This window comes from Hemibagrus wyckioides, linkage group LG18 (assembly GCF_019097595.1).
Source record: "Hemibagrus wyckioides isolate EC202008001 linkage group LG18, SWU_Hwy_1.0, whole genome shotgun sequence".
Lineage (NCBI taxonomy): Eukaryota > Metazoa > Chordata > Actinopteri > Siluriformes > Bagridae > Hemibagrus > Hemibagrus wyckioides.
This window is the reverse complement of record NC_080727.1, coordinates 8,988,104-9,016,026: the sequence shown is the minus strand read 5'-3', so window position 1 is coordinate 9,016,026 and position 27,923 is coordinate 8,988,104. Positions and strand designations below refer to the sequence as shown.

Genomic DNA, 27,923 nt, shown 5'->3' with positions numbered 1-27,923 from the left:
GTGACCTGACATCTATCTGATAGAAAAATTACAATTGTAGAAGGGAGATGACACAAACAGTTTCCTTTCTTTAGTCTCCAGTTAGCAACCAGTTAGCTAACTTACATGCTAAAAAGTTAGCGTTACATGAGAAATCATTTAACTTGTTCCCAAATTTCTGATTATTTGGGCATGCATAAGATATATTAAGACACGTAAACCAAACCAGAACACATAGCAACGAAAAACAATAGATTCTTTAACTTTATCTGATATGGCATGTGCGCTGCAACCACGAGCATTTATGGTGATAATTTCTGTCCAGTCCATTCGTTTTATTGAGTTTAACCACAGCTGTCGTCGGTTTTTATGTCTGGCACTGGCAGCAGGTATGCGATAAAACGTCAAATTGGAGCCTGTACTCCACTGATTCTGGCACCCAACAGCACAACAAGATGACATTCGCGTTCCTTGTGTAGTCGACTCTGTACTGGTTTTTATTGGCCGCCTCCAGTTTTCCCTTTGTTTTGCCTCTGGCTAGCGCTGTGACGTAATCGTGACATCGGCACAAAAAGGGTCTTTAGCAGGAACCTCTGGTTTCTAAACGTAGTAATGTTTTCTGCAAAAAAAAGTCTTCAGGTTTGAACTATCTAGTTTCTTTGTAACACAAGTTGCATTTTTTAGACTTATTAAAAATCAAGAGAGAGAGGAAAAAACGAGAGATTGATAAAAGATAAAAGAAAATAACAGCACGTGTTTTTCTATTGGAACACGTTTAATGACCTCGTAGGCTATCCATAGAAACAAATCCAGGGCATGTGCAGTCTATTAACAATTAAGCGCTATAAGATGTGTGACCCCGTTGGCTATCCATACTAAAGAAACCTGCTCAATCCAATGGCGAGGCGCTTTCTAAAGCCACAGCACCGCTCAATTCATCCATAGCGACCATGGTGGACGAGCTGCTGGACAATATGCAGCTTCACTGACATTTCAGCTTTTATAATGAAATGAAAAATGTAATTTAGTTTGATCTTATTTGTGTACGATTGTCATGTAGCAGAGGCCGCAGTGCTGGATTGGAGTCTGTTGCTAGGCGGACAGGAGAAAGCCTCTTTTACAGTTATTACATTGTAACAGGGAGGAGTGTTAAAGCCTCACATCGGATAAAATACCGAATTGTGGATTTTTCACATCTGGAGGTAATCCGAATTTTTGCCTGGTTTTCTTATCTTGATTTCTTGCTGCGGTTTTCCAGTTGGTGTCAGGTGTATCGTTTATTATTGCTGCTGTTATTTAGCCATCCTGTCACTTCAGTGTTTCCTCATTCATTCATTCATTCATTCATTTATCTGTCTGTTTATCCATTTATTCAGTCAGGATGCAGCTACACAACATCATTGTTCGTCTAAATTGTATTTTATACAGATAATCAAAATGAATACTAGTACTGTCATAATTTAGCTAGCAATAAGCCAATTAAGTCTTGTATGGCGATACAACGCGCAATCCTATCTGGATATAATAATATAAACACATACGTCATCATTATACGCTTTCATCGTTATACAATATATAACCTACGTAATATACATAAAGTGTCAAACATCTAGAAAATATTGTAATGCTGGATATTAGCTAGTTTAGCTAGCAGAATGTGTGTGTGTGTGTGTGTGAGAGAGAGAGAGAGAGAGAGAGAGAGAGACTGTGTGTACATTATTAGCCACTATACAGTTAAAAACGTATTTAAAACATATTTTTTTGTGTGTGTTTGTTTTATACTTTTATAATGTGTCTGTCAATTTTTTTTTATTAGATTTGTAACATATTGAAGGTGCTTCTTAAATCTTATTTTGTCAATAGTATTGTTTAGTGTTCACTAGCAAAACAAACAGCTTTGATGCTAATTGTAGGTCATACGCTTTAATTGCATGTTAGCTACATAGCATCAGACCCAAAAACATGTTTTGGCTCATTTACTGTTTTTGAGGTTAGCAAAAATAAAAAAGGACTGTCCTTTAAATGAAATAAAATGACAGCTTCTCATGCAGCTGTTCTGTGTACCATCAAGTTATTTATTCACATATCTAGGGAAATTTGACTTAGCAGACAGAGAGAGAAGATCGGCAAAACAGCAGTTTTAGATAATATAACAAACAACACACTACACAATTACTTTTAGACAAAACACTGGTTTCAAATATGTTGTGTACTTAGTATCTGTAATATCTAAGACACTTGTCTAATGATATCAACATACACTATGTTGGCAAAAGTTTTGGGACACCCCTCCAAATCATTGAATTCAGGTGTTGTTTTTCAGGGTTTGGACTTGGCCCTTTAGTTCCAGTCAAAGGAACTCTTAATGCTTCAGCATACCAAAACATTTTGGACAATTCCCAACTTTGTGGGAACAGTTTGGGGATGACCCCTTCCTGTTCCAACATGACCGCACACCAGTACACAAATCAAGGTCCATAAAGACATGGATGAGTGAGTTTGGTGTGGAGGAACTTGACTGACCTGCACAGAGTCCTGACCTCAACCTGATAGAACATCTTTGGCATGAATTAGAGCGGAGACTGCGAGCCAAAACTGGGACGTCTGCCTTTACATTGACATGGATGTAATATGGAGTTGGCCCGTCCTTTACAGCTATAACAGCTTCAAGTCTTCTGGGAAGGCATTCTACAAGGTTTGGGGTGTGTTTATGGATATTTTTGACCATTCCTCTAGAAGCACATTTCTAAGGTCAGGCACTGGTACTGGACGAGAAGACCTGGCTCGCAGTCTCCGTTCTAAATCATTCCAAAGGTGTTCTATCAGGTTAAGGTCAGGACTCAGGAAGGGGTCATCCCCAAATGGTTCCTACAAAGTTGGGAGCATGAAATTGTCCAAAATGTCTTGGTATGCTGAAGCATTAAGAGTTCATTTCACTGGAACTAAGGGGCCAAGCTCAACCGCTGAAAAACACATTATAGCATATCACATATACAGTATTAGGCAATATATTACATACATATTACTAATATGTAACATAGGGCAGAGTGAATCTTGTGACTTGGTTGGTTCAGTTTGTTTCAACTCCTGACCAGAGGTGTGTGTGCTGACTCTGTTCTGTTTTCTGAAGAATGGATGCAGATGGAGGGGATGGAGGCCTCGAGATTAAAATTGTTTCACCGGAACTTTACGACTCGGCCCGGGCAAAAATCGACGCCAACCTACGCTGGCTCTTTGCCAAAGCTTATGGAGAAGGTAAACAGTTTTTTGTACTCAGGGCTCAAGTGCTGTTTGTCACTCTGTCTCTGTGTGTGTGTGTGTGTGTGTGTGTGTTTGTGTGTGTGTGTGGAAGGAGCACAAGAGCATGAAAAGATAAAGCAGGAAAGGCATAGAGCTTGTTCCCAGATTGTAAGTCAGCAGTGGTCAGTTTTGTGAGGATTGTACTTGGCTTTAGGCCTGCCTGAATCCCAGTCTTTATTGTGTGTGTGTGCATGTGTGTGTGCGCCATTAATGCTATATCAATCTACAGTAATAAAATAACCAAATATGCACAAATGAATGAAGTAATAATAATTTTGATGTTTGCACTCTCATTATCTAGCTGCCTGTTTCCTTTCCTCACATAAACCACAATACAATAAAGCAGATACAATCCCATATATCTAACTATATGGACCATATTTTGCCTGAAATTCATATTGTAGCCAGGTATCTTCACTCTATATTTGCACCTGATGTATTTGAGTAAGTCTTCATTTTGATCGCTTTGCTCATTTTTTTTCTGCTACCTCCCACTCTCTGAAGGCAATACTGACCGATCGCATGCTTTGTCCAGCAGAAAAATCAAATTTTAAATAATGAAATGCTAGCCTGCAGATGAGACAAGCAAATTATTTATGAATCATCATTTGACGTGTGTAAGAAGCTGCATTAGAGTAAGCTTGGTAAAAGATTTTCTTAAATGAAGTACCATCAAGAGTGTTGCCTTCTGTGCTCCTGCTGCAGTGAGGCTGTTCTAGCTTGAAATCTGATACAGTGTACAGAAATGAAATCTTTTGTTTGCGTCTTTAGAGTTGAAACGTATCTCTGTTTATCCTGTGAGCACCTGTATCCATTATGAGAAATATTTATAAGATTATTTATAAGAAAAGCCAACTAACTATAGACTTGTGTTTGTGTGATTATCTGTCTCTGTCCTTAAGCGCTCGCTGTTTGCTTGGACTCCTGTCTAATCGTGCTACCAAAATAACAGCATCAGTGTGACATCATTAATCCTTGTGTACGAATCAGTGTGTCTCAGTGATGTTAAAAACACTATATATGGCCCAAGTCACCCCTATGTTGGCCTTCATCAAAATGCTGCCACAAATTTGGAAACACACACATCGTAAAAGAGCTCTCATGATTAGGACCGTGACTGCACCTGTATGGATGGCACTAGGGTTGGTACCCTAGGTGTTGTATTAGTGATCAGAAGGTTGTGAGTTTGAATCCCAGGTCCACCAAGCTGCCACTGCTGGACTTTCTGCTCTGTTATATAAAAAATGAGATGAATTGTAAGTCATGTTGGATAAGGGCATCTGCCAAATGCAGCAATCCCCCACCTGGTGCCCTAAGTCCCCCTGGGATATACTCCAGGCTTCCTCTGACCCTTCATAGGATAGAAATTCTGAAAAAGTATGGACAAAACTAATAAGCTAAGACATTTTCCAACACAATGCCCCTGTGCACACGGACATGTCCGAGGTTGGAGAACCTGAGTGGCCTGCACAGAGCCCTGAATTCAACCCCACTGAACACCTTTGGGATTAATCGTAACAGCACGCATCCTCACCCAACATCAGTGCCTGACCTCACTAATGCTCTTGTGACTGAATGAACACAAATCCTCACAGACACACTGGTGGAAAGTAATGAAAGTGATGATCTAACATTTATCATCCACCTCAAAACTGTGAGTTTTATTTTCATGCATTATTTGCTGTCTAAGCTTCTGCTTTTGTTTGGGTGAAGAAATGGCTTAGTCTTGGGATGTTAAGTGTGTGTGTGTGTGTGTCTACACTGCCCACTGACCCATTTTTGACCATTTAGCATTATTTATTAAAGAGAGTTGGTGCACTCAGAGTAACACATATGCAGGCAATAGAGACACTGCCATGTCTGACTGAAGATTTTTATTTATTTTTGAGGTCATTCTTTTATTCATGTCTAAATCTCAAGTCTATCATATTCATACTCAGGGTAGGACGTCTGGAGCCTTTAACGCTGCTCCATCACAGTTATGCACAATATATGATGAATAAATATAATTGTTACTATTTTTATATATTGCTTCATATTACAGCCTTGTGAAATTTATCTTTAGACAAATGACACACACAGACACACACATAATCCCATCCCCCTCGTTCAGTTCTGGTTAACAGACAGGCATCCTCTGATTAATTCTCCTCGCAGTCTAATCAGATTGGTTGACCTTTGACCTTCGTGGTGTTTGGAAATTCGCCGAAAAATTCTCTCTGTGTCCTCATCATTTTGAACACGCAGAATCACACTGATGCTGTTTACAGAGATTTGGGGGATCCACTTCAAATAAAGTTACCTGCCATAACCGGTCATTTGTGAGGAAAGCATGAGGACATTTAACAGAAATAGTGTTTGAACTCTTGGTCATTAATGTGAGAGGTTAGCAGTGATAAAATAAGTCAAGAATGTGAAGTGAAGAGAAGAATGAAGACTTTTAGGGACATAAATCTTCAAATGATTGTACATCATACATTGCAGATGAGGTGCTTTGACTCACACCATCGCAGCTTAGCACACTTTTTGCACAGCACACTTTGCATTGGTTTGCTTTCAAAACTACACACACATTGCACACATACTCACTTCATTCACTCAATTCATAAACAGTCATTTTATATCCATATCACCATATATCATCAGTCATTGTATTGTATGGTGAAGTGGTAGCTCATTGGTTAAGGCTTTGGGCTACTGATTGGAAGCTCTATGTGTTCAAATCCCAGAACCACCAAGCTGCCACTGCTAGGCCCTTAAACAGTTGCAAGGCACTCTAGATAAGGGTGTCAGCCATGTGCTGCATTTTTTTATATTTTGTCAGTTTATTTTTTCCTCTGATCTGTAGAACTTATTTTATTTTTATTATTTTATTTTATTTTATTTTATTTTATTTTATTTTATTTTATTTTATTTTATTTTATTATTTTACAGTGGTAATGGTGGCTTGGTGGTTAGCACATTTGCGTCACACCTCTAGGATCGTGTGGGTGTGTGTGTGTTTGTGTGTGTGTGTGTGTGTGTGTGATTTTTCCCTGTGATGAACTGGCATCCAATCCAGGGTGTTTCCTGCTTTGTGCCCTGAGTCTCCTGGGACAGACTCCCCACAACCCAGTAGGATGAGCGGTGTAGAAAAAGGATGGATAAATGGATTTTATTTTACTTTTAAATCCCCCTTTTTGACTCCATATAAAGACAATTATTCTCCATATAAAACAGCATTTCACTGCAATGGTTCACTGCGTAGGATTGTGTATGTGACCAATAGAATAAGAATTTTGAATTATTATTCAAAAAGAAGGCTCACAATATAGTCACACAGTCCCAATCACACACAGTCCCTAGTCACACATCTCACCTGCCTTAAAACTTTATCTAGTGCTCCAGGAGAGAAACACAAGGATGTCGAACTAGAATTTAGGCAGCGGTACTGGCTCAGCTTGGAGAAATCCTAAACCATCATTCTAACACCATCTTGCTGATGTTTACAATCCATCACAGCTCTACACTGTTTCCAAACAGATCCAGTGTCTATTGATCTTTACTACACCGTGTCCACTTTTGAACAAATGTGGATGCACAAAGCCATGTGCTCGTGTTTTATTTCTAATCCTGTCTCCGCCCCTGTCCTGTCATTGGTTTGTTACCTTATAGTGTTCATCTGTTCTTTGTTTCCCATTTAATTAGCTTTTCTATGCCCAGTGTTTTGTTCGTGTTCCGTTCTATTATGTTTCTAGACTTGTGGCTTTTCCTATGATTACCTTGTCTGCCTTGGACTTCTGAGTATTATTCCTGGATTTGCTTTAATAAAACCTTTGCTGACTTTATGCCTCATTCACCCCCACACATTACAGATGGCTTGGTTTTTTTTTTGCTTTTAAACACAGCCTGGAGATAAGGTCCCTCAACATTCTCATCCACATAAAGACCAATGACAAAGACTCAAACAAAGTGCACACATCATTACTCAGTGCCGGAAGAATCATCTGGAAAGCGAGAATAGCATGGCATTAATGCGAGTCTGTTGTGCGCGTAATCTACTTAGGCAACTTGATTAGCTGCTGGTTATAGTTAGCATGGAGCTTAGTAAAAATACTATAATGCAGCGGGTGTGTACCTAAAAAGAGTTTAAGGTGTGTTGTCTGGAGTGGACGTGATCTTATCTGTTTAGATAAGTGCTAATCTTGAAATCACCTGTTTGGGACAGTGGCTTCATGTGCATCACTGTGTTGTGGGTGGATGATGTAGTCAACTGCAGTAAGAGCAACTACTGACATGATCCTTAATGTCTAAATGAGAGATGTTTATTAGTAATCACTATTCTAGATGGTTTTACATTTCTACCATTTTTATCCAGAGCATCTTACAATTGAGCTTATATTATACAACTGAGCACTAAGGGCCTTGCTCAGGGGCACAGCAGTGGCTGCTTGGTGGACCCAGGAATCAATCTCACAACCTTCAGAGCAGTAGTCCAATGCCTTAACCACTAAGCTACCACCCCTTCAGCCTTGAGGTTTGGTCTGAAAGGTTTGCTCAGCATGCAGAGAACACTGTTACAATTAGAAACATTCCTATAACATTGCCACAACACTTTTTTTAACTCTGTTTTCTGACATTGCAGGAATATGAGTTGCTCCATTATGCTACTGATGCTGTTGCAGAGCATTGTGGATAATGACACTCAGAGGAGCCTGTGTATCTCTGAGACTCAGAGCCATTATGTACAATGTGTTTTAATGGGATGAAAGATTAAGGGGCTTTTTTTGGATAAAAGGCTTTTAACACACTGTTTTGAACCCAACTCAAAAGCATCTCTGGTAGTGAATGGAGTAAAGGCGGGTGAGTTTTTTGTACAGGCAAAAAATCTCAAGCTTAATTGGATTGCATGCTGTTCATTTGCCCCGCCTCTGGACACACGGCTTCTTCTTCTGATGATTGGTAGATCTATAGAGGGGGCTGAACCTTCGTGATAAACTGCCAATAACAGACAGAGAAATGAACATGACAGACATCTGAATCATATCCTTGTTTGTCAGAACCACTTGTTAGCTGAGTAGCATAATCCAGACCAGTTTTTTGTTTGCATTCATTTAAGATATTTGTTGTTTAGCTAGTAAGTTCATTCGTCTTCATCTAGCAGCTTAGCCATGTTTTGGCACTGTTAATGTGGACCTGATCTTTTGATGCTCATACCTAAAAGGAGAGAATGCAAATTGAACTTAAAAGCAAACTAATGCACTCACCTTGAACAGTAAAAATAGACTGACTGTGTTTATTATTAGCCTTAGATTATGTGAAGCATCGGCCCTACAAGTGCCTGCGAATAAGCTGTTACTATAGAAACGATAATGTATTAGAACGAGTGCATTAATGAAAACCTAAATCTGTTTCTAGGTTTTTGTGTATAAGAAATGCTCTTTTGTATACAAGATAAGTGATAAGCTTTCAATATTCCATGTCCCTCTTTCCCTTTTGCAGTCTCGGTATATATATATATATATATATATATATATATATATATATATATATATATATATATCTATATATATATATTCTAGTCTTTTTCCAATTTTTTGTGTTTCATTCTCTTCCTCTCTCCCTTTTCAGATCATGTCCCGGATGATTTGAGAGACCCATTCTATGTGGATCAGTATGGCGTGGAGCACATTAAGCCTCCTGTGCTGGAGCTGCTGCTCTCAGCTGAGCTCTACTCCCGTGTGTGTTCCTTCCTCTCGCTGGGCGAGCAGTCCACCACACGGCACACACACCACTCGGTCCTGCAGATGCTCGCCCGTCAGTCCATCCACGTCCTGGAGCCTGATGGCACGCCGGTTACACACCGTGATCTTATCTCCGCCCCCATCAGGATGGTGAGGGTGTTTGGGTGCTGACCCCTGACCTTTAGCCAAAAGGAGCTGTGCATAATGATTAGGGTGTGTGTGTGTGAGTCAGTATGGGAGAACTGGCTGGCCACATGATGACCATCTGCTCACAGCCTGCTATATGTGTGTGTGTGTGTTGCTTTGTTTAATTTGATTTACACAATAGACAAAATGTTCTCTTCTGCTAACACTGGGCCTCTTATTTATCAGTTAAAATAACTGTAGACTGTTTAGAGAAGTCTGCAATAAGCGCATGTCTCAGTTCACTGAGGTAAAGTGGAACGTAAATGACCGAATATATTTTTAATGAGCAGGTGGTGGAGGGCAGTGTGTGGGGGTCTACACTGTGTCTTAGAGACTCACACAACACATGTTAATGGAAACCCATGAAACTGTAAATAGAAAGAAAATACATTCATTGTACGCTTTATTGGTTTTAGATTTTAGGTAAATCAGGCTATTTTTGTCAAATACACAAGGGCTACAAGCATTTGAGTGTGCACTAGCCAACTGCCCTTGTGCTAAACTCATCCAAATATGGCATAAACATACCTGCTTTAACACACATTGATTTTTCTTGTTGTAGGTAAATATTTTAACACTTTTGTCTTGTGGAAATGAAGTGTTTTTTCATCACTTGAAGTTAGGTTTTCAATTACAATATAAGTCACAAAACAAAATCTTACCCAGCATTCAGTTTAATATGAGAATATCTGCAGGCACTCTGATAATGGTTCTTGTGTGTGTGTCTGTGTGTGTGTACAGAGCTCCCACATCCCTCTGATTGATGCTTTGATGCTGGCTTGTACGATGGAGATGATGAGTGTAGAGCAGGTGGTGTCATCTCTTAAACGCTTCTCCACCCTTTCCCCCACCAAAGAGCTGCAGCGGCCCTGCCACCTGGAGGAAGCCATGCTTCTCTGGATCAACAAGGTCAGTGATCCTGTACGTGTGTGTGTGTGTGTGTGTGGAAGCTAGATAGCTTGCAGCATGCTTGTTTATTTTTCTCCACTATGATATTAACAGCTACATTAAGGATTTAAGTAAATTCTTCTTTTTTAATGTAGGAAGAAGCAACATCTCTGAACCTACTGTTATTTGCAAAAATATGATGCAAACTACATAATTTTTTTTAGATAAGAAAATAGCCTTACTTTGTCACATTTACATTACTGCACAGCAAAATTCCTTCTTTGTATATTCCATCCTTGGAGAATTGGGGTCAGAGCACAGGGTCAGCCATGATGCAGCACCTCTGGAGCAGTGTGGGTTGGGGGCCTTGCTCAAGGGCCCAATGGCTTGGCGGTGGTGGGGCTTGAACAATGATCTTCCGATCAACAACCCAGAGCCTTAACCAGTTGAACTACCACCACCATTGTAAATCTTTGTATAGGTTTATAAAAGTAAACTCTTTCCAAAAATGACATTTTCAGCAAATGTTAGTAGTATTTGAAGAACAAACAAAATGGTATTTGTGGTTTCTATTCAATCAATAAAGTATCTATCTATCTATCTATCTATCTATCTATCTATCTATCTATCTCTCTCTCTCTCTCTCTCTCTCTCTCTCTCTCTAGCTATCAATCTATCAATCTATCTATCTCATATCTATCTAGCCATTCCAAAACTGGGAAGTCTGCCTTTACATGCACATATAATGTAATATAGAGTTGACCCACCCTTTGCAGCTACAACAGCTTCAAATCTTCTGAGAAGGCTTTCCAACATGACTGCACACCAGTGCACAAAGCAAGGTCCATAAAGACATGGATTAGTGAGTTTGGTGTGGAGGAACTTGACTGGTCTGCACAGAATCTTGACCTAAAGTCCTGACCTGCGAGCCAGGCCAAAACTGGGATGTCTGCCTTTATATTCACATGAATTTAATATGAAGTTGGCCCATCCTTTGCAGCTATAACAGCTTCAAATCTTCTGTGATGGCTTTCCCCAAGGACTTTTTAAGTGCATTTGTGAGGTCAGGCACTGATGCTGGACAAGAAGGTCTGGCTCGCAGTCTCTGCTCTAATTCATCCCAAAGGTGTTCTATCAGGGTGAGGTCAGGATTCTGTGCAGGACAGTCAAGTTCCTCCACGCCAAACTCGCTCTGTCTTTGCGGACCTTGCTTTGTGTACTGGTGTGCAGTCATGTTGGAACATGAAGGGGTCGTCCTCAAACTGCTCCCACAAAGTTGGGAGCATGAAACTGTCTAAAATGTCTTGGTATGAAGCTGAAGCATTAAGAGTTCCTTTCACTGAAACTAAGGGGCCGAGCACAACCCCTGAAAAACAACACCTGAATTCAATGATTTGGAGGGGTGTCCCAAAACGTTTGGCAATATAGTGTACTTTTGTCGATCAGCCCACAGCACTTCATTTCAAATTGCCTTTGGATTATCTAGATGTGGTTTTGGATACTTCAGATGGAAACTTTTGTGATGAAGCATTTCCTTCTGATGACTCTTCCCGGTAGATCATGTTTGTATAATCGACGCTACACAGTGGAACGGTGTATCGCCTCTTCTGTGTCAGCTAAACCTTGCTGCAGACCTGTGTTGTCATGTGGGGTTTTTGCTTTGTTCCCTTAGTTCTTAATGACTATGTCACACTGGGAGGGAAATGAGGATGTGGAAGGCAGGCTAATGCAGTTAAATTTTACTTTGGGTTTATTTTGGGAGCACATTAATGAACACCAAAATGAAACCTGCTTTACTGCAGCCTAGTATACACAGACACACTCTCTACTCTTCTCTCCTCTTCACTGCAACACACACACACACACAGAAAAAGATCCACATTACTTGCACACACATGTCTGTGCTTTCATGGAATTGCTCACTTCTTCTTCTAGCTTCCATTGAGTACCCTCCATTCACAAACGGCACTCAACCCCTCCTCTGCCACCACAATGACATTTTGGATAGTGAAAATTGTGAACTGGAAATGCGTTGATGTCTTTTTATATTCTTCCCTTGCTTTATAGTCATGAATTAATTGTATTTGCAGATCCTCAGCCATCTGCGTAAATGATCCCATGGTTGTTGTGTGTTTGAGGAGTCAGAATTTATTATACTCTGAAATTGTCATCACTACTAATAATTCTTGACCAGCCTAGTCCTAATGAGCCAATTGAGGCATAACAAGTTAATTAAGTTCTGAGAATTTATAACTTTAAGTGTGTCTATACTTTACATATGCCACAACTGCTTTAAATCAAAATAGATTTGAAAATAGTTGCTGCGACTGTGGTTATTTCTTTTAATCAATCCATTAGGTATGTCATGCCAATACGGGTATGTCTTGAAATTTTGTTCCTCTATGGCAACACTTTCTGAAAAAATAAGCCAGATTAGAATCATGCCAGTGACTGGTGTAGTGCTGTGAATGGACAGTGATGACATTTCAGAGTGACACCATAGCAATGCACAGCTGAAAGTGAAATGCAAGCACTGGGAATTATAGTATATTTACTTTTGAAGCAAAGTCAGTGTTTTATTCCTACAAAGCAATCTTCTGCCAATTTGGTGTAAGGCATTTTCCTCATATTACAAGGGAAAAGCTATATACTGTATTTTAAATTTAAACAATTGGTGCAATTGAATCTTCCGGGCTTGGAATCTTCTTCATACTACTTGGTGTGACTCTAGAGTTCTAAACTTGGTGTGTGTGTGTGTGTGTGTGTGTTGCAGGTTATTTCAAGAACCAGGGAGATCTGCGAGAAGGAGTTCAAACTGAAACAACAATTAATGGACTCACCATGTCATCAAAAGGTACAGTTGACCGATCACAGGTCATGACTGCAGCATTCACCTAATCGTAGCATCCTTGCAATGCCCACCTTGATTGCTTCAGGGCCTGTGCATCCATATAGACAAACAATGCATCTATTAGGGACTTGATCACATGGTGTATTTTTATAAAGCACATGTAAGGCCTCATCAAACTTAATGTGGTGATGACATCTGGGAGGGTTGTGTGAAGAGAAAATCACATTTTTGAGCTTGCAAAGTCTATGGTTTTGTTTTTAGCATAGTGTGTATTCATTATCGTGTAATTTCTTGGCAGTTAACGCAATTACAAAAGGAGGAAAATGGAAGAACACAAGGAAGAGGGTTAACTGCTTATAGTGTTCCTATTTACAGTGAAAAAATGGTCTCAGGTGGTATACGAGATCATTAAATAAATTGGGGGTTGAGGAGGGTGGGTTTAGTATGAAGTGAAACCCATATGTCTTGCTTATATGAAGACTCAGCTGCTTCTGAAATTCGGCCATCTTGAAATGAATCAGCTTGTGCTGGTTCATTTATAATGACCATTCATATGCTTGACCATATAATGTGTTTGTTCTTGAAGTTCATCCAGCTGGCACAAAATAGTGAGTGCATACTACACAAGTGTATATGTTTGCTCTTCAATTAAGTCTATTGTTCGTGAAAACCAACCCAAATATCATCTCTATATAAAGTATCCTGAGGCTCATATACACATACACACACTCAGTAGGTTGAGAACTCTAGCCTTAACCCCACCCATAATGAGCCTGTGGTTGCCCTACTGTGAAAAAAGCAGTGCATCATGAGTTAGTGATGTTAAGAAGACTCACATACTCTCATGTGACTTCTGTTTACCTGTGACAATTGCCTGGAATGACAAAATAGCATGCCTGTGCCCTGGATTACCTCTACTAAATATGTGAATGTTTCGTTTTACCCTTCTATCTGATCAGATTAAAGCGGTGCATAAAAAATCTGATCGTTCTGTTTTGTTATATTCTATTCCTGTCAGCCTGCTTGATGTTTAACCTTTCACCTTTGTGATCTCTTTGCTACTCTTCCTGTTCGTCTTCTTTACCCTACCCCTTCCTTTTGGATAGTCTCCCTCCAAATGGTACTGGAAGCTCGTGCCTGTAAGTGATATGGTGCCTCCTATCTGCCTCCTGTATTACACTTGAGGAGTGTGTGTATGTGTGTATGTGTGTGTGTGTGTGGCGGGGCAAGGAAGGGAGGTTGGTGTGTTTTCAGATCTGTAATTGTGTAGTCATGGTCCATGTTGCCATAACAAATCTCTTATTCAACCACATGCATTTATCGCTCTGTCTCCCTTTTTGTCTGATCTCTCTTATTTTTTTTCTGTCTTTGCCCTTTTCCCTCATTCTATTCACTCTTTCTTTCTTTTTCTTTGTCTGAATGTGCCTGTGTCCTCATCTCTTTTCACTCTCTGTCAGCCCGACTTTATGAATGCGTTGGCCCATTGCATGTTGGAGCCTGTGGAGTTTGCTCGTGTGGTACAGTATTCATCCATTTACTCATCCATTGCTTCATTTATTTACTTAACTCATGCCATGCTGTTATGTTGGGAATATATGTCACATTGCATTATGGGGCCGGACTGTCATATTATTTATATGATTTGAATAAGTTAAAATAACTTGTGTTGCTCACATATAAGAAAAACATGAAGGCTTATTCACATTCTTAAGAAGGAAGTGTTAGGGTCAGTTTAGTTCTTGCACTCTAATTTATAGAATGGCTTTATATGGAAACCTATGGTGTGTTCCAATAATTCTGGAGGGTAATCCAGATATAGTGTATAACTTTCAATTTGCAATGCAAATGCAAAATATTTGCAAAAACATGAGTGCAATGCAGCGTAATAGCTCCCACTAGTACCTAACTAAGCCGAATGCACTACATGAGTTATGTGGAGAGTGTGTTGTACTGAAAGAGTGGTGTGTGTGTCTTTGTGTCTTTATATATTTAGTTTTAATCATTTATGAAGCATTAAGGCACTATCATAAGAATACAATATTAAAAATAGAACATAGTGTAATACTTAATATATTAAGACAGGAAGGCCTACTCTAGTAATAGGGATGTATGTCCTTAATATTTAATGCTCTGTAAGGTGAGTAAGTGTGTGTGCGTACATGTATTCTGATCTCTGTTTGTCGGCATATTCTTAGGTACGTTACCGTAGAGACCACGTGTCCAGCCGTATTCTCCCTCACCTGCCAGTGGTGGAGGATCTGATGAAAGACCTAAGTGATGGTGCTGCCTTGCTGACCATCATCCATTACTACTGCCCTGAATACATGAGAATAGAGGGTATACACACACACACACATACACATACACACACACCATGAACCAACTCTTGGCCATAGATGTTGGTGGAGCAGACTGATATTAATACTGACATAACCTAAGACATAATTAGGGTGTGAGGCTACTATCTAATGAAATTTTAGAATAATTTGTAATAGGTAGTTGAGAGGTGACAACAAAAAGTCACAGTTATGGCATTAAAGACATGACCCTGGCAACCCTCTTTTTCCACTGAAAATGTTTATAGAGCACTGTGATTCAGTGGTCATCTATTGGCACTTGTTGCAGTTCTGTTTTTGACCACTAGGTGCAACAATAGTGCAACAATACGAAGCATACCGCCCCATGACTGCACTCATGAAAGGTAATGAATTAACTGTTTCTTTCTTTTGTCCTCAGATATCTGCTTGAAGGAAGTTTTGTCGCTCTCTGACAGTGTGTATAATATTCAGCTCCTAAGCGAGTTTTCCAATGAGTATCTGAACCGCTGTTTGTATCTACGGACTGAAGACTTGCTATATACTCCAGCAGTGTTAAAGGTAGGAACACACACACACACACACACATTTACGTAGTGTTGCACACTATATAAACATACTGTTTCAACTCTCACATTCATGTTTGCATCTCATTTTCAATACTTTTAACTTACATTTTCTTACAGTTATCTCCACTAGCATTTATTAATTTTAATTTAATTAATTATTACAAATGAATAGTTTTTTTTACCTCTGGTTCCATACTTTTATCTAATGTTCATTACATTTACTGCACATTTATTTTTCTTACCTCACATACTCTGCTTTTGCCTATTTCATTCACTCTTTAACCCTTCCCTTATTTGTACATTTTTATTTATTACTTTTAACTGAAAGTCACTCCCTGTAACACTCATTCTTTAGTTTTATTAGTGTAACTATTACATTACATTTACTCACATTTACTACTTTTACCTCACATTCATTACTTTACATCTCAGTGCCTTAGTTTACCTCACATTCACTACTTTTACCTCACATTCATTACTTTAACCTCACATTTACTGGGTTTCCTTGTAAAGTCACTGCTTTACCACACAAAATCACTAATTTACCTCACATTCACTACTTTTACCTCACAGTTACTAAGTTTCCTTTTACAGCACTGCTTTACCACTCAAAATCACTAACTTACCTCACATTTACTACTTTTACCTCACAGTTACTGGGTTTCCTTTTATAGTCACTGCTTTACCACACAAAATCACTAACTTACCTCACATTTACTGGGTTTCCTCTAACTGTCACTGCTTTACCACACAAAATCACTAATTTACCTCACATTTACTGGGTTTCCTCTAACTGTCACTGCTTTACCACACAAAATCACTAATTTACCTCACATTTACTAGGTTTCCTCTAACTGTCACTGCTTTACCACACAAAATTACTACCTCACATTCATTACTTCTACCTCACGCTTCCATGCATTTACCTTTCATGTTCACTACTTTTATCCTTTTTAGCTCTCCTTTTACCACACATTCCCGAATATTATCTCACATGCAACAATTTTACTATTCATTCTCCACTTTTACCCTGCATTCTCTACTTTTACTTCACATTCTTTTAGCTCACATTCAATAATTTCAAATTCACTATATCTACCTCACATTCACTGTGTTTAGCTCATTATTATCTACTTATATCTGATATTACTTACATTTATATCACATTCTCTACTTATACCTCACATTCATTACTGTAATTCATGCTTACTACATTCACCTCACATTCCTTACTTTTACCTCACATTACCTACTTTACTCCTCACGTTCTCTACTTTTACCTCACATTACCTACTTTTTCCTTGAAATCTCTACTTTTACTTCACATTCACTAATTTATTTATTTTATTTATTACTTTCACCTCATATTTACTCATTTTACCCTATATAGACTTTAACCTCTTATATTCCCAACCTTTACCTCACATTCACTACTACTGGCCTCATTCACTACTATGTTAGATTCCCATGTTAGATCTTAGATGTATGTTAGGTAGACCTTTACCTCACACTCACTTTACCTCACATTCACTACTATGTTCAATTCAATAGATTTCTTCTCACATTCACTACTTTATCACTCATATTCACAATTTTACCTCACATTTCTTACTTTTACCTTTTTTTATCTAACATCTCATTTTGTCTTACATATTCTACTCACCTGCATGATGTAATAACGTTTTGACTGTATGAAGCTTTTAACAGTCTTAATTGCAGAATATGTACCTGGCCTTACTTTTAGCAATAGCAGTGCTCATGGTTTTACCAGATACACAAACACAAGTCTTTTCATTTTGTTCTCTGCAGCACAATGTGATGGTTTACATAGCAGAGCTGTTTTGGTGGTTTGAGGTGATGAGACCAGACTTTGTGAAACCCAAAGATCTACAAGATATCAAAGAAGGTCAGAAACTCACCTTTAATGAATTCCTGTACGAAATACATTTTGTCTGCATTGTTTGGTTTTGTGATGTAAAATATGTATATATTTTCCATATAAAATTGTTTAAAAAACATGAAATCTGTAACATGATTGTACTGTAAATTAAAATTCACAGGTTTCCTGTGAATAGATAACTATTCATTCATTTTTTTAAATTTAGAATGACCTTGGTTTTTGCAGGAATATTTTTGTCTTCACACACAAAACCTATACATGTTCCCAATCATTTTTGGGATTTCATTTCATATGACCAGAGATTTTGTCAGGTCTGTAACCTGTTTGGCTGGTCACTGGACTGTAACCTGTCTGGCTGGTCACTTGACTGTAACCAGTTTGTCTGTAACCTGGTTGGCTAGTCACTTGACTGTAACCTGTCTGGCTGGTCACTTGACTGTAACCTGTTTGGTTGTAACCTGTTTGGCTGGTCACTTGACTGTAACCTGTTTGGTTGTAACCTGTTTGGCTGGTCACTTGACTGTAACCTGTTTGGCTGTAACCTGTTTGGCTGGTCACTTGACTGTAACCTGTCTGGCTGGTCACTTGACTGTAACCTGTTTGGCTGTAACCTGTTTGGCTGGTCACTGGACTGTAACCTGTTTGGCTGTAACCTGTTTGGCTGGTCACTTGACTGTAACCTGTTTGGCTGTAACCTGTTTGGCTGGTCACTTGACTGTAACCTGTCTGGCTGGTCACTTGACTGTAACCAGTTTGTCTGTAACCTGTTTGGCTGGTCACTTGACTGTAACCTGTCTGGCTGGTCACTTGACTGTAACCAGTTTGTCTGTAACCTGTTTGGCTGGTCACTTGACTGTAACCTGTTTGGCTGGTCACTTGACTGTAACCTGTCTGGCTGGTTACTTGACTGTAACCTGTTTGTCTGTAACCTGTTTGTCTGGTCACTTGACATCTAATTATTCCACTTTGCAGTGAGAGCCTTGGCGCAGCCAAAGAGCTCCCGCTCCCACATGGCTGTTTCAAACTTTGCAAAGCGTAACTTCTTAAGCTCCTCCCCCTCAGTGGACTCCTTGGCGACGGGCGCTGTTAATGACACCTGTATCAGGTATTACCGCCCTCTGGAGGAATCACCATCTGTGTAAGTGTGTCTCTAGTCTAGCTTGTGTTTCTCTGTGTGTGGTTATGATTATATACAGTGGGGTCCAAATGTTTGCTACCATATTGAAAATCTGGGATTTTTAAAAGAAATTTTTTAAAAGTTTTGAATGAAAATCTCTTCTTTTGAAGCACTTGTTAAGATAACACACCAGTAGATTTGATCTAACATGGATCATCCAGTTTTACACAAACTTCTGTGTCAGTTTGAGTGAACACTGTCATTAAAGCACAAAGATATACTAAATACTAATAAACTCTGAAAATCATGGAAATATTTCTAAGATTCTACTTTTCACTCAAATTATTGCTGATAATAATATTTATAATGTGTTATATGGAAACATAATGCAAAACAGAAGTATTTTCATTAGTGGTCTCAGAGTTTTCGGCCCTACTGGATGTCTGTATGTTTGCTTTGAGTTCTGTACTTGTTGTGAATATGTAGGTCAATAATCGATTATCGGGTTGAGAATTGAGATGTCAGGTTATGAGATAAACTCAAGGATGCAGGAGATAGATAGATAGATAGATAGATAGATAGATAGATAGATAGACAGACAGACAGACAGACAGACAGACTTTATTGATTCCATGAGGGAAATTCTTGTGTTACAGCACAGAAGACACACACAAAATATAAAATTATATATATGTTATATATATGTGTTTCTCAATAATAGGTTAAGTTGGTTTTTTTTTTTGTTTTATTAACCTCAAAAGAGAAAAGGGATAGAGGCTGGTGAGAGAACAACTATACATAGAGTAGCTACTATAATGTCAAAACAGCTAATTTCCATGTTCGGCTGCTCCTTACAAAAATGATAAAAGTCTCCAACAGAAATCTTCACTTCTAGTATGTCTCAAGCCATGTACTCAGGGGTGCAGCATGATTTCTATTGACACCCTCTTGCTTTTCTAACATGGTGTTAAGGAGCATTGATGTGTAAGAGAGTTGAGCTGAGAGTCACTAAGACTCTATGTATTTTTTCTGTGTTTTCATCTCAAAACGATTTTTTCACCTCGATAAATTAACATATAATTCACAATTTCTGTAATTCAGCTTCAGATTTGGGTCGTTTCAAGGGATTACATCATGCTTAAATTTAGATAGATAGTCATTCCTGCTTTCTTAGTATGCCTGTACTGTGCTATAATTATTGTAGATATTTTTTCTGAAGCATTTACTTTGTGGTAGCTTTCAAATGTAGAGAAAGACAAAAAAGTACATTACTGTAACACAACCGAAACTGTATGTGTTTTGTGTCTTGTAGAATTTTTTAGCACTGTATATATGTTAAAGTTTGTGTGTTTATTCTTGCAGTAACAAAGCAAGCGCCACCTACTCGCTCCTTTCGCTGAAACAGAGACAACAGAATCCCATCCAGGGGGAGGACACTGCTGGTAACTCTTCATTTTCTTATTTAAACAAATTAGTTAACGTCTTTAGCATACCTGCAGCAGGCACAAAAAAGTGTGTTTCTGGTCATATGATAGCAGTTTGTCAAAGTACAGCTTTATTGATGTTCAAAATTATAGCAACAGCAAAGAGTCAGCTTCTCTTTTTAGCGTATCTTTATCAATTAGCAGTGAATAACTTAGCTAATATAACATCTTACATCACAACGCAACTAAATTCTCAAATTTGTTTAGTCAGAAAGTGTGCATTATTATTGTAGAAAGCATGACATGGACAGTGTATCAGGCTGTAATGTGTGTGCACATTTGTGTTTAGAGTTCAGGAACAGGTCTAGTTCACTCTCACACATGGATGGACACAATCCTGGATCCCGGCTGGCCTGGATGGAGAGAAGACACAGGTAAGATTTCAACGACCTAAAATATTTGAGATCAGTTTGCAGACTTATAATTTAAGTCCTAATTTCTCTCCCTCTCGTTATTTCTGTAGACCAATTTCTCAGCTGGAGATGGAGTGGGAGCGAGTGGGTGGTGACAACATCAGCTTAGCACGCTCCATCAGCAAAGACAGTTTAGCTTCCAATGTCATCTCTGTTACTCCTTGTCACCATGTCAACGGTCAGCCTACCCCAGACACAACATACAACAATGACAGTGAGGAAAAGGAGGAGGAGCTTGTGGCCATTATAGGACCAGGTGGGGTGGCTGGGTTCAGAGAGCCCCAGCCAGAGAGCTTCTTCCTGGAGCCTCTGCAGCCGGCTGTTTTACGACCTAATAAAGAGAAAGTCACAGTGGTCAGTAAACGTGAAGAAAGTGGCGAGGGGCAAATTCAAAGACGAAGAGGAGTACATTCACCTATAGACCACACAATAATAAACCAAAGTTTCATGACTGTTGACACTGTGGAACCAGAAAATATAAACTCTGTGCCATCTGCTGGTTTCTTTCTACATGGAAACCGTGAGCTGCCCAGACACAGTAAACATGAGTGGGTGGGTGGAGCCTCAGACTCAGATATTGAGGATGAAGATGATATAGAAGAGGAAGATGATATAGAAGAGAAAGAGCCTGGAAGCACTCTTAAGTGTCCAGGTCACAGACAAGAAGAAGATGAATCAGCAAAGTTGTGCGAGGATGTGCGAGTGTCTGAGCACGGAGACAAACATTGCACCAGTGGACGATGTAGCCCATGTCCAAGCTCATTTTCGCAAGCTAGTAGCACCTCTAGCCGTTTGACCAGCTTCGCAGAACGAAGATTGTTTCGCGGCGCTGTGCATGATGGTTACAGCAGTGCTAGCAGCTCACATGCTACAACTCCAGATGGCTCTGAGAGTGGCACCGTGAGTCCTGATGTAAAAGGTGTGGCCTCAGACCTTGTCCACCTGCGACTGCAGCTAGAGGATAAGCGGCGTGCCATCGAGGCTCAAAAAAAGAAGATGGAGGTGTTGGCCGCACGGCAGAGGCTTCAGCTGGGCAAAGCAGCTTTCCTTAATGTGGTTAAGAAGGGGCGCAGCGATACACTGCCACATCCTGTCAAACAGGAATTAGTTGCACTGAAAGAGAAAGAGCTGACAAAGGATGACACGTGCATGCAGGTTTTGAAGGCCAAGAGCAAGGAAATTGAGCAAAACCTGGATAAAGAGTCAATAAAACTGTGGGAAGATTCAGCTTCACCTGCAGCCACTGCCGCATTAAAGGGGGTTAAACACATGGGCGAAGGGGGGGATGAGGAGGATGTGTGTGAAGACTTAGATCTGGGCGATTGTAGCCGCTCAATTGAGCTCTTGAACGACGCAATCGGTGTAATCCAGCAGCAGATGATGCAACTGTCTGTCCAGCAGGAGCTGCTCATGAAACAAACCCTGAAGTCTCCATCGCAGGAATACGTAATGAAACCTCAATCTCCTGAGGCTAAGCCTCAACCCACAATGCAGTTCTTAGAGATGGCTACTGCCACGCGACGACCTCCAAAGTTAAGTTCGTCTCGAAGCATTCGAAACAAACCTTCAGAGCTTAAGCTGAGCAAGGAGAATAGCACTCGCCCAAGTTCAAAAGTCAGTGCCCGAACACCAACTACTGATTCCCGGACACCTCCGGACTGCAGGACGCCCCGAGCAGAGAACAACGAAGAGGATGTGGTCAAAGCAACCGGACGCACCCCTGGCAGAGGCGTGGCACGAAATACCACATTCCGTCTCCATGACTCTGGAAACCAAAAGTCTGGGGGTCCAGAGTTGCCCAAATTAGAATCGCCAGGAGTGGAAGAGCAAAGTGGTTCTGTGAAGGAAGCTATTGTGGATCAGAGTGAAGAGAAGAAAGCCCAGTTGATTGAAGTGGACCTGTCTGACCTGACTGATGCACCTGACTCTGCTGAGCAAAAATCAGGACTGGGCTTTTTCTTCAAGGTAATAGGGTTTTTTCTTGCATTTTTATATGAAATTGAAAACTTAACCATTAGAAGTGATAGAGGAAGACTCAGAATCTCTAAGTGAAAAAAAGATATACTACAGATTTTTAATTTATATATAAACAATCATTTATATATATATATATATATATATGTATATATATATCATTTTGTGGTATGTTGTATGGATTTTTAACATAGCTAATGAATCACATTTTTTTCCTCATATACTGTAGGTGCAGGACCCTAAGTGGCTGCTTATATTGCTTAAGAAAATACAATGGAACCTCAGCATATGAATGCCCTCACTTACGAATTTTCGCCTTAAGTATTGAAATTTTGCAAGAAATTTGCATCAACATGCAAAAGCCAAGCAAAGCCAACTGAAGAGAGTTTACAAATTTTTTTTTTCATTCAGCGAAAGCTGTTTCAAAAGAGTCAACCCACGATACCAGTGTTGCCTTCAGCACGTGTTCAAAAGCTACCTAATTTTTCGTACATTTTTTTGTTGCTGTGGGTGGTCTGTTCTATTTTTAGCCCAAGCTTGGTGGCACGACTTCCTGTGAGGAGCCTTGACATGGAATGCTTGGCTTGGGTCAGTTCTTTGTAAGCAGCCATACAGTTTATATACGCTTTGTATTGGTAATATTGGTAACATTTTTGCATGGCTGGGACGGATTATCTGCATTTACATTATTTCTGATGGGAAAATCCGTTTCGCAATACAAATTTCCGCCTTAAGAACCTCCAGAATGAATTAAATTGGTATGCTGAGGTTCCACTGTAACCACCAAAAAAACCACTGAGGGTTTTTTATAGGCCAGTTCCCAAAATGGAACTGAAGACTGATATTGGATTATAAATTAACAAATATTTTCTCAATTTAAAAACACAAATTGTACAAATAATGAAATAAAAATGTGCACTATGTGTAGACTCACTTTATAAACTTTTGGGTATTAGCTGATTTATACATCATATTTTTTATATGTTACATAAACTGAGATCAGACGAGAATGACCAGAATGGTCTGAACTTACAGAACTCAAATAATCACACTTTACAATTGTTGTGAGCAGAAAAGCATCTCAGAACATACAACATATCAAACCTCGAGGTAAATAGGCTACAGTGGCAGCAGACCACACCACCTCTCCTGTCAGCCAAGAACAGGAATCTGAGGCTATCATGGACACAGACTCACCCATGCTGGACAATTTGGTCTTTTTTTGAATCTTCACCTGTCCAGTTTGGGTGAGTCTGTTCCCATAATTCCTGTTCTTGGTAGACAGGAGAAGAACCCTTTTGGGTGAACTCACGTGACTGTCGACTGTTATGAAATTCCCAGAAGATCAGTAACTTCTGAAAAACTTCCTGACCTGTATCTGATGTTATTATGCAGCTGCCACATGATTGAGCTGAATAGATAAATGCATGAATGTCCAGGTGTTTCTAATAAATGGGCACTGAGTGTATATAATATATAATATATAATAGCGCGTGTCTGTGTGTGTATGAAGGACGATCAGAAAGCAGCGGATGAGCTGGCTAAGAAGCGTGCTGCCTTTTTGCTAAAGCAGCAGAAGAAGGCTGAGGAGGCACGTCTTCGAAAGCAGCAGCTGGAGGCAGAGTCCGAGCTCAAACGAGATGAAGCCAGGTACACGTGTGCTTGTGTTTTCTGTATGTGAAACAAATCAAGACAACTGCTCTTCAAATTCAGTTTCTATTTAATTGTAGAATGGCCCCATGACATTGATCATAGGGTCCTAAATGAAAATAGATTCTAAAACATAGTTGTTAAATCATGGCTAAACATTTTTTTCAGTAACTTGTTTAAAAATTGATTACGGACTGTCCTACAGTACCACCCCAGCCCACCGTACAGCTGTTTGTATGTATTTGTATATTTATATGTCAGGCGTAAGGCAGAGGAGGACCGTATGCGTAAAGAGGAGGAAAAGGCACGCAGGGAGCTCATCAAGCAGGAATATCTGCGTAGAAAACAACAGGAACTGATGGAAGAACAGGGAGTGGCCAAGCCCCGACCCCACCGCAGGCGGCCCCGCCCCAAATCACTCCACCGTGGCCAATCTGGCACCACCACCCGTATGACAGTTTGACCTCTACACTTTATCTGATACACAATTTACAAAATAGATTTTTATTTTTTACATTTTCATTATCTTTCTCTCTCGCTCTGTGTCTCTCTTTGTTGGTGTGATTCTAGCTGTAAGTTTATGTGCTGCTCCCTCTGGCTCCTCTCTTTCTTTGGCGTCTGCTGCTACCGAAGCAGACAGCGTTACCTCCGGTGGGGGTTCACAGAGGTTGGTGTGGATGCTTGTCATCTCTAAGTATTGTGAGGAAGAGAAAGAAATAGACGAACATTCATGTGTAGATTAAAAATATGTAATAGTTTGTGATTGTGATGTAGGAAAAGAACACACCTGATGTATGTGTGTGTGTGTGTGTGTGTGTGACAGAGGTGCTGGCGAATCCGTGGAGTCATTTCCTATACTAAGCCGTAATGCTAGCAGGAACATGGAGAGAGACTGGGACAACGGTTCAACAGCTTCTTCCATCACTTCCACAGCAGAATATAGCGGTAGAGTACAACACACACACACACAGACATACACACATGCATAGGGATAATTAATGGTATGCTATTTAATTATTTGCTAATTAATTAATTTATTTATTTATTTATCAATACCGACATTTACCCTGAATAACCAAAAGGAACCATGTAGGATTTTTTTAAAAGTATTTTAAATAAAAGCTGCAGTTTTCCTTGTTAGGATCAGCCAAATATCCCCCTGTCATATATATTCCAATTCCTCTTGTGAAGAGTGGACACTTTTTTAATATGCTTGCTGTGTGCTTGTTTCAGGCCTGAGGTTGTTTAAGGAGCCCAGCGCTAAGTCCAATAAGCTGATCATCCAGAATGCCATTGCTCACTGCTGTCTGGCTGGCAAGGTCAATGAAGCCCAGAAGAATGCTGTGTTAGAGGTAATGCATCTAAGTTTAACTGGAGTAGCACACACACAAAGACACACACACACATTGCATAAATATCCCAACTGTCTGTCTAAAGCTATAAAGAAAGCAGAACATGGGGCTCGGCCAATTGGCACAACAGAAAAATGTTCCCCCAATCCAAATCCCCATGATGCCACATCATGACTGAGAGACCAAAAGAGCTAAATTAAACTGTGCTTTCATGGAGGGAGGAATAAAATACTACCCTGTGATGCTGTATGCGCAGCAGTTGGCTTCAGATGTCTCAGAGGAAGCATGATATAGTTTTCACCCTCCCAATTTGGTAGCTTTTGTATGCTAGGGTATGGTGGGTGGGAATTAGCCAGGACTAAAATAGATAGAAAATCAGTATTAATAGTGATGTAAGAGGATGTTGTACTGATAGCTTCTCAACTATTAGACAAGCTGAATGGTGGGAAAGTGAAATGAATGACTACATGGGAATGTTTACAATAAAAAGGTCTGATTTTAAATTACAGTAACAATTTCAGCAGTACATTTAAAATGAGGCAGGGACCAATTTAGTGTTTTGACTAAAGAATCACAGGAAAACATCACAGTTCTTACCCATGGTGATTACATACATGCAAAAGATTAGGGATGAGTTTGAAATAACACAAAAAATATGCCTTTGACGAGTTTGTGTGTTGTTTACTTTAGGAAATCGAGCGCTGTGAGGCCAATCACCTGATGATCCTGTTCCGTGATGGCGGCTGTCAGTTCCGGGCACTTTACTCGTTCATGCCTGACACCGAGGAGCTGACGAAGCTGTCGGGGAATGGCCCACGTGCCATAACTCGCAAAATGATCGACACGCTGTTCAAATACAGCTCGGACCGCAAGCAGTTTACCATCATCCCGGCCAAGACGGTCTCAGCCAGTGTGGATGCCATCACCATTCACAACCACCTGTGGCAGCTGAAAAGACACAGCTCATCCAAGAGGAAATGAAAAAACCTTTCTTTTTTCTTGCAATCCTATTGGCTTCTGAATTAAGCTTCCTTATCTCCTATAAGCTCCAGGGTCAGTGTAGCTCCACTCTTAATGGCCCACCAGCTGCATCATCATCATCCATAACAACGTATTGCAGCTCAGGAGGTCCAGCAACTCCAAGAGGAAGTGACCACGCTCGCTTCTTGCGCACCTGTTAACTCCGGAATTGTGCTTCCTTATTGGCTGTGTCCTATTAGCTACTGCTCCACTCTTTGCTTACATTCTGACCGCAGGTGATAAACTAGGTGTGCATGAAGGGCGTGTCTGTGCAGGTGAGCATCACCGTCAAGCCAAGATTTATTAAATAGAGCTGCGGAACCATGATATCACCGCGCTGCCTTGATTTGCATAGGGAACCCTTAACGTCGCCCTCACTGCTCACATGACCCTCAAAATATGAGCACACCTGGCACTGAAGGGGTGGGGCATGTGTTTGACAGAGAGTGTTACAACATACTATGATGGATGTGTTTTATTTTGTTCGATGTTTTTTTTTTTTACAGCAGGTATTTCTGCATGTGGCACTTTTTCAGTTCGGAAAGAGATGGGTTCATTTCTACTGTAGTATTATTTCACTTTGAACACACACACACACTCACTCACACACATTCTCTTGAGTTAACACACGGAAAAGTGTGTGTTTGTGTGTGTTGGGTTTCGTTACCTCTATGCTGCTGATTTTTTTTTGTTCACTAATAATGCTCACTATAGCAATGCACTATGACCAGCGCTATGTGCAAAACTGCAAACTGCAAAAGCACATGAAAAAGTGTGTGTGTGTGTGTGTGTGTGTGCGTTTTAGAGTAGTTAGTGCGACTGGATGCCGAAGTGAAGTCTGTACTGGCCTTTATGGATTACTTTAATCACAGTATAAAGCTTTTATCATGGGACAGGAATGTATTTGTGTTTGCGGTCTGATTCGTCCTCCACTTCACTCCCTCCTCTATTCAGTGTTTTCTGGTCTTTTTCCGTGGCCACTGACAGTATTGATGTACTTCTGCAGTTCTTCACTGAGCAACATGATTGTCATGGAAACACTCTGGTTCTGTTGAGTGTGTGTGTGTGTGTGTGTGTGTGCGGGTGTGTGCAGTTATTCGTTAATGTAAATGTATAGACTGTAAAGACCTTTGCTTTACTTTGTTCTTTTATTATTTTTTTCAAATATTTATTTAAAGAGGAGCCGGGAAAATTAATAAATT

General features: G+C 39.9%; 1 protein-coding gene across 3 annotated transcripts; it reads left to right on the top strand.

The window, feature by feature from the left end:
* Positions 1-872: 872 nt before the first annotated feature.
* camsap1a (calmodulin regulated spectrin-associated protein 1a) lies at positions 873-26,682 on the top strand. 3 transcript variants are annotated; one of them, XM_058416474.1, is made up of 19 exons: positions 873-1,181; positions 3,110-3,234; positions 8,890-9,152; positions 9,930-10,097; positions 12,850-12,930; positions 14,034-14,066; positions 15,123-15,264; positions 15,664-15,803; positions 17,621-17,717; positions 18,684-18,849; positions 20,191-20,270; positions 20,602-20,686; positions 20,776-22,690; positions 24,213-24,349; positions 24,611-24,798; positions 24,920-25,016; positions 25,173-25,294; positions 25,583-25,701; positions 26,392-26,682. In XM_058416474.1, exons 2-19 carry the CDS (start codon positions 3,111-3,113, stop codon positions 26,680-26,682), a joined length of 4,248 nt encoding a protein of 1,415 aa, XP_058272457.1. In that variant the 5' UTR covers positions 873-1,181; position 3,110. The 3 variants fall into 3 exon arrangements, with proteins under 3 accessions (XP_058272457.1, XP_058272458.1, XP_058272459.1); XM_058416475.1 differs by lacking the exon at positions 14,034-14,066; XM_058416476.1 differs by lacking the exons at positions 873-1,181; positions 3,110-3,234; positions 8,890-9,152; ... (1 more) ...; positions 12,850-12,930; positions 14,034-14,066 and adding an exon at positions 14,098-14,444.
* The last annotated feature ends 1,241 nt before the right edge of the window (positions 26,683-27,923 follow it).

Coding starts and splice junctions, on each gene's coding strand:
- camsap1a (XM_058416474.1), top strand. CDS start 3,111: ATGGATGCAGATGGAGGGGATGGAGGCCTCGAGATTAAAATTGTTTCA. Junction 15,804..17,620: donor ATACTCCAGCAGTGTTAAAG/GTAGGAACACAC, acceptor TGTTCTCTGCAG/CACAATGTGATGGTTTACAT. Junction 25,702..26,391: donor AGAAGAATGCTGTGTTAGAG/GTAATGCATCTA, acceptor TGTTTACTTTAG/GAAATCGAGCGCTGTGAGGC.